This window comes from Musa acuminata, chromosome BXJ3-2 (genome assembly GCF_036884655.1).
Source record: "Musa acuminata AAA Group cultivar baxijiao chromosome BXJ3-2, Cavendish_Baxijiao_AAA, whole genome shotgun sequence".
Classification (NCBI taxonomy): Eukaryota; Viridiplantae; Streptophyta; class Magnoliopsida; order Zingiberales; family Musaceae; genus Musa; species Musa acuminata.
In genome coordinates this window covers 12859378-12867283 of record NC_088350.1, presented here as the reverse complement: position 1 = coordinate 12867283, position 7906 = coordinate 12859378, and the positions used below count along the sequence as shown (strand labels likewise).

The window sequence follows — 7906 nt, the reverse complement described above, 5'->3', positions numbered from 1 at the left end:
TTTCTTGACTAACATTATTTGCCCCACTTCTTATATCATGACATTATAGTTTATACCATAAAGGCATGAACTATAATGTGATGATATAATGATTAGTGGCAATTGCTAGTCATATTATGAGCCATTTGTAGAAGTGGTATATAATTAAGTTTTGTACATGATATAACAAATGATTTCATGAGAAATAAATGATTCAATGATATGATTAAATAATAGTATTAGTATAGTATGATTTGAGAGGAAGTAGCAGGATCCACTAGAACACTACAGTAGAGGTATGTTGAATCAAGAGTAGACATAAATATTTTTATAATAGTCTTTCATTCTATCCTCGCTTAAGAAAGGTTAAGCCAATACCATAGCTATTGCAACGCAAAGGGCTTTACTTGAGAATTAGAAGGAACAGGTATCCCATGTGCAAACTCTGAAAAAGTATTGCATGAATATTCTACGATAATAAGTATTGAAAAATTGATACATAAAATTTTACTAACTTTGAAAGAAATTGTATTGAGAAGTAATATATATAGAGTTAGAGATGCATCCATTTGCATAAAGGGCCCTAAATATATAACTGCTCCAGATATCATCTCACCACCTTATGTGGATATAGTTGACACAACACAGCATATAACTAACCTGACAGAATCAATTGATTTATATATTAGATTATACATTAGCGGAGATTGTGAATAACTCTCAAGATAGAAGTTATCTTAAAGATGATATATCTATGCCTATTCGAAATGCAAATCATAGTATATATTCTTATGGGAATGGGAATAAAAAACAAGAGATGTAGATAAATGGAAGTTTAACTTCTATGGAAGCACTTCTCATGATTTAATTGATTTATTTTATTCATTTCCTACGTGCAAATGAAGAGGATGTTAATTTCAAATAAAATAAAAATAGGTTTACTCTACCCATTTTTACCTTCCAAGATAGATTAACTAATCTAAAAAAATAAAAAAAATTATATTGACATGTATTTTTATTGACCAATTAGAATTACATTCTAAGACCAATAATTGTCTCAAAAGATCCAATATACACATATTATTGGACCATTTGAATAAGAGTCAAGAAGATCTTATGAGAACCTTAGTTTCTAAGGCTTTTCGTGTTTTCAACAAGAGAACCTTAGTTATAGAAGAGACTATTCATGTAGTTTTTAATGAAATTTTTGATTTAAAGAAAAATAATTTTGATGATGATTTTGGTTTTGATAATTTGGATTTCAATGAACCCACCCTAAAAATGGCAACTTGGAGGCATCTTCTTCCGAAATTTCCTTACCCAAGGAATGGAAGTATATAGATGCTCATCTAAAGGAGCTAATTATAAGAGATACATTAAAAGGGGTTCAAACTCATTCTTCTTTCAAGAATTTTTGTGCTAACGCCGCCTTCCTTTCTTAAATCGAACCTAATTGCATTGACGATGCCTTAAAAGATGATTTTTGGATCATAGCAATGCAAGAGGAAATGAACCAATTTGAGATGAATGAGGTATGGAAACTTGTTCCTAGACCTAGTGACCATTTAGTCATTGGTACTAAATGGGTCTTTAGAAACAAGCAAGATGAATGCGGTATCGTGGTTAGAAACAAGGCTAGATTAGTGGCCAAAGGTTTCAACCACGAAGAATGTATCGACTACGAAGAAACCTTCACTCCTGTGGCAAGATTAGAAGCCATTAGGATGCTCCTTGCCTATGCTAGTAGTAATAATTTTAAAGTATTTCAAATAGATGTCAAAAGTGCCTTCTTGAATGGTTTTATTTCCGAAGAAGTATATGTTGAACAACCTCCCGGATTTGAAAACTCTCTTCTTCCTAATCATGTATTCAAATTGACTAAGGCTCTCTATGGCTTGAAACAAGCTCCTAGAGCTAGGTATGAAAGGCTTAGTTCCTTTCTTATTTTAAATAATTTTACCAAAGGCAAGGTTGATACTACATTATTTATCAAACACTTTGAAAATAATTTTCTTATTGTATAAATTTATGTTGACGATATTATTTTTGGTTCTTCGGATGAATCGCTATGTGAATCATTTGCCAAATGTATGAGTCATGAATTTGAAATTAGTTTAATGGGTGAATTAACCTTCTTTCTAGGATTACAAATCAAACAACTTAGTGATAGTATATTTCTTAACCAATCTAAATATATATTAGAATTGTTAAAACGATTTAACATGAATAATTCAAAAGTGATAAACACCCCTATAAGTACTTCGACTAAATTAGATATGGATGAAAATAGTGAAAATTTCGATAAAAAAATATATAGGGGAATGATAGGTAGTCTACTCTACCTCACCGCGACTAGACCGGATATCTTGTTTAGTGTAGGACTTTGCACTAGATTTCAATCCAATCCTAAATTATCTCATCTTAAGAGTGTTAAAAGAATATTTAGATATCTTAAAGGAACTCCAAATTTAGGATTGTGGTATCCAAAATCTGATAAATTCGATTTAATAGCTTATGCAGATGCCGATTTTGGCAGATGCAGGATAGATAGAAAAAGTACATCTGAAACATGCCAATTCTTAGGACATGCACTTATTTCTTGGACTTCCAAGAAACAAAATTCAATTGTACTATCTATGACGGAAGTTGAATACATTGCTGCAAATGCATGCTGTGCACAAGTTATTTAGATGAAAAATACATTAGAAGACTATGGAATTCACTTGAAAAACATTCCCATAAAATGTGATAATACAAGTGTCATATGTCTTACCAAAAATCAAATTCAGCACTCTAGAACTAAGCATATCGATATTAGGCATCATTTCATATGCGATCATGTCCTTAACAATAATGTCATTCTAGAATTTATTGACACAAAGCATCAATTAGCAGACATTTTTATAAAAGTCTTAAATGAAGACCAATTTGAATTCATTAGAAGGGAACTAGGCATGTTAAATTGTCCCTGAAAATAAGCTTGTTTGAATGTATTTTTCGAAAAATGTCTCATCCTTGTTCCGTTCTTTTGTGGAGTTGATTTCATCCTTCTCTTTTGATTCCAAATGATATATTAAAGTACAACCCAACATCTCAACCTATCTTGAGTCGAACACCTCTGAAAAACAAAAGGGGGGAAGAAAGAATTTTTTCTTCTCTTCCGCGGCAAGCCAGTGGTGGCACCGCCAGAATCAGCGGTAGCACCGGTTGAGCGCTCAGGCACTAGGCGGTGGCACTGCTCTTTTTGGCGGTGGCACCGCCCGTGAGCCCTTTTATAAGCCGAGGGGTTAGGGCCGGCGGTGACACCACCCCCAACCCATGAGAAACTGCCTCAAGCTCTCCCACAACCTCTCTAAACCTTCATTCCAACATTTAAAAGCCTTGGAGAGGGATTCTTGTTGGTCCAAGCTCTCCATCTTCCAAGAGATTCTCAATAAGGTAAAATATGAAATCTTTCCTCTCTTCTCATTATTTTACCTACTCTTTATAGTTTCATCTATCTTGTCTAGATAATGGCTCCTAAGAGATCAAAAGAGAAAAGGGTTGAAGGAGATTTATATTACCAAGAATTTTTTAGATCCAAAGAAGTAGCTCTTAGGTTTCCAAACTTCGAAACAAGAGGTATCCATAAGGGTAAACACGTTGATCTCAATGAACTAGGAAACCTAGAACCCATTAGGTGGTTTGCACATCTAGATGCCCTACCTCTGCTACAAATAAATGAACCAATTTATCCTAGGTTAGTTAGGCTATTTTATGCAAACTTATATGTAGATAATGACAGCCTAAGTACTTACCTACTAGGAACACAAATTAGAATTTTTGATAGTACTATTTGTGAACTAATTGGAATCACTAAAAAAGATAGGGGCTGTTATTTTAGAGGTAAATGGGATGTCAATATAATCGGAGCAACTTACTCCGAAGCCGTCGAAACTATTTTTGCAAATCCAGACCTTGGCATAATACCCAAGAGTTGCGAGCACTTACTGCCCTTTAACTCTAAAATCCTTCATCATATCATAACAAGCATACTATTCCCTAAGCAATTTCATCTTGATGAAATGAGTCAAATAGAAATAAGCACCATGTATTAGATTATGACCGGTCAACATAACTGTTTTGGATACTCAAGACGGTGCAGTTCCAAATCGGCTTCTTCGACTTCACCACCTCCGCCGTCACATTGTAGATGCATATTCCGGTGAAGGGCGCGCCGGGAATCCCCTCCAGCTTCGCGGCCATGGTCACGTTCTCGGCCACCACGTTGCTGTAACTGATATTCTGCACCACCGGAATGGCTTTCGGATCAAATTTGTCGTCCGGGTGCTGCCCGTAGGTGCCCGTCATCCAGAAGACCCACTTCATTGTGTGCAGATTCATTCTTCTCACGAATATGTCCTTCACGTAAGCTCCCCTTCCGATGGTCGTCTTGATCCTGACGCCGGATTCGGAGTGGATGGCCGTGATGTCTTCGGCCCGGACATCTTGGATTCCTCCCGACATCTCGCTTCCCAGGGCGATGACAGCGCTCGTGGGGGAGATGCAGGTGAGCCGTCTGATCACTATGTGTTTGCTTGACATGTTGAATGCAATCCCGTACTCATCCCAACCGCTTTTAATGGCGATGCAGTCATCGCCTGAGACTATGTAGCAGTCCTCAATGCGGACATTGGAGGATGAGTCTGCGAAGAAGAGAGAAACCACCAAAAAGAATCAATCGAAACAGCAACATAGAATCTACAACCCAAGTAAATGTAGGTACGATATCCACCTGGATCGATCCCATCAGTGTTGGGAGAGTTGACCGGTGCAAGAATTGTGATGCCTGAGACGATTACGTGGCTGCACAGTGCATTCATTCACGTTAACATCAGATTGTAACAATAGAATGGAAAGCAAAAGAAGCCTTCAAGTGTTCTGAAAGTAGATTATTAATATAAACCTGCTGTACACTGGATGGACATTCCACGATGGAGAGTTAACCAATGTAATGTTGGAAATCAGCACTTGTTTGCAGTACATCAATTCAATGAGGTATCCACGAGTGTAATTGAGTTCTTTGTTACGGAACATTTTCCACCAGGTTTCACCTTGTCCATCGATAGTTCCATTTTTCCCTAAAAATAACAATAAAACTTGTTAGCATCAGGACGTGGTATGTTGCAATCAAATTATATTCTGTTCCCCATCTATGATGCAAACAAGTTAGATGATGATATATATGTGTCTTCTTGTCAATCAAAGCACGCCAAAACATCATAAACTGAATTAAATGTTATAGTTTTTGACTAAAAATAATTTTTTTTATCTAAATTTTAGGGGATCATGGAATGACAACACGACACAGGCTTTATGAAATTAGAATTAATGTGATAGAAGTACTGGAAATATGCAACGTATATGCTACCTGTTATGACCACATCGGTTAGGTTATATCCCATGATGAGATTACTGTATCTACCCCCAACCGCATCTCTTCCTCTACCATAGGAGGGCAAAGGGTCAATGATCGGCCACTCGTTGATATCCTGCATAAGCATATCACCAATTATCTTAGTTGATGCAGATTGAACAAAAGAACATAGTATTAAAGCTTCTATTAGCTACCAATAAACAAAAAAAAAAAAGAGTATCCATGCAATTCATAAGCAATGCTGTCCAAGTTGCAGTGTGAGAAGCCATAAAATGGGATTGCAGAATAGAAATTTATGTTATATAAGCTGCAGTTGAAATCTAACTTGTTCTCCCAAGTTTGTAGCATTAATAGAGTTTTGCTGTCTTCAGGAAACCCAATTAGCTACACAGATCTACAAGGTTTAGTCAAAAAGAAAACACTGAGAGATTGGATGACAGTACTCTTTCCTACAAAATATCAAAGAGAGAGTTTGTGTTTTGAGAGCAGTTTTGTGTTAGAAAGTCATCCACCTAACTTTTAGACTGATGGTGGAGCCTAGAATTAATGTAAGGGTAAGGTCCACACTGCATTCCATTCTTATGTTGGTTTCCTCGTATCCTTTCCTACCTTAAAGTTCTTACACTCGGAAAGAATGTCATTCTCAATTAAAACTTATTAATTTTGGAGCGTTATCTTCAAGATCTTGAAATTTGAAAGGAAATTTTTTATGTGGATTTTAATCCAAGATTATTGATGTTCACATACAAGGATATGACATACAAGAGAAATAATAATAATAATAATAATAATAATAATAATAATAATAATAATAATAATAATAATAATAATAATGATAATAATAATAATAAAATAAAACAAATATTACTGTTTTCTTATTTTGAGACATCAAAGTAGAGATACTAAATAGTCAAAAATCTACCATACAAATTGCAAATATTTCAGAAGTTAATATTATCAAGACAAATTTAGATTTGTAGTGGCTTAGTTCACTTCTTTTCCCTCGTCAGTCCAAAGCGGTGACTATGCACATCGGATTAGACTTGTGAATTCTCCTTGGAGATGAGATGAAGGAAACGTTAGAATAGTATACACTCGCTATGTAACGTTCTGGTGGGGCTCACCAGTGACGAATCTATTCTTCATCGTCACCGTTCATCTGGCGAGAGCTGTCAGATGAACGGACTCGATGGGAAGGGCTACTAGCCATAATCACCACCGAGGATGATAGAGGCGATGGTAATGGCAAACAAGCCGTGAACGATTATGAACATGCACTCTACATCGAAATAGATGGAGGAGAAGGTGGGGGAAGGGGGCGGAGAAGGGAGGCGGACCTGAGTGGCGAGGATGACGGCGTCGTGGTCGAGGAAGAGGGTGAAGTGGTCGGCGAGGTTGAAGGGCCCGGTGAGCCACCGGCCGGCCGGCACCACCAGCATCGCGCCACCATCGTACGCCACCTTACTGAGGTTGGCCACGGCCGCCGCAAAGGCCGCCGTGTTGGAGGTCACCCCGTTGCCCACCCCATCGAAGTCCGTCAGGCTGGCCACGTGGGCCCGGCATCCTCTTGCCCCCGCCGCTGCGTAGTGGAAGGCTTCTAGCTCCGTCGCACCACCTGCCTGCCGGTGGTGGCGGCCCTCAGCGATCCCTATGAACGCCGCTGTTACCACCGTCCACAGCACTAAAATCATCAACACTTGCACGTAACCGAGAAAAGTTGGAGTTTGAAGGATTAAAGCTTTAAGATAGGATTACTAGGAAAAAGAAAAGAAAAGGAGAAGAGGTGTTACACGGAATATTGGCTGCGAGTGCTCCATTGTCAGAGAGATGTGTCGGAAACAGAATGCTTCCACGGCTCGGCTCTTGTTCTATATATAGAGAGAGATGGAGAGAGAGAGAGAGAGAGAGAGAGAGAGAGAGAGGAAGGCTAATTATAAATTATGTTATGTAATTAGTTAATTTCAGTATGTTGATTCGAGCTAATTATAGATTATTTATACTGCAAACTAGAGTATGCATAACTTTAGATAGTTATATTGTCCTTGGTTGAAAATAACATGTTTGTTGAGACAGTCTGATCTCTCCTTTAAAATGTGATTTGTCCTACTCCGATATATTTTAGTTGACATATTATTGAGCAACACATAAGTCTTTTGTTACCACAATAATAAAATCGTAAAGTCTTAACCATTTGTACTTGACAAAAGCTATCATGAATTAATTTGTCTCTCTGCTATAATAAACTTAAATGGATTGATTATCATCATATTAAGATTAATTTGTTTCAAGTTGACCCTTATAGGCTTGTACAATAGTTGCTACTTTCTTAATCATGACACCAGACCTATTTGTTATCATTATAATATTTTCAGCCCTATTTGTTATCATTATAATGTTTTGGCTTGACCCTTTGGCATATTTTTTTCTGAAATAATTGTTACTCTAACAATATGTTGAACCATATCATGAGAATTTCTTTTTTAATTGTCTCTCACATTATCTAATGCAGTA

At 37.0% G+C, this 7906-nt stretch overlaps 1 protein-coding gene across 1 annotated transcript; it reads right to left on the bottom strand.

Annotated features, from left to right (window-relative positions):
* Window positions 1-1355: 1355 nt before the first annotated feature.
* On the bottom strand, window positions 1356-7086 carry LOC135630737 (probable polygalacturonase). Its single transcript, XM_065137900.1, has 6 exons — window positions 6733-7086; window positions 5390-5510; window positions 4925-5099; window positions 4754-4824; window positions 4110-4664; window positions 1356-1408 (listed from the first exon to the last, which is right to left on the bottom strand). The coding sequence occupies exons 1-6, from the start codon at window positions 7084-7086 to the stop codon at window positions 1356-1358; spliced, it is 1329 nt and encodes a 442-aa protein (XP_064993972.1).
* Window positions 7087-7906: the final 820 nt, after the last annotated feature.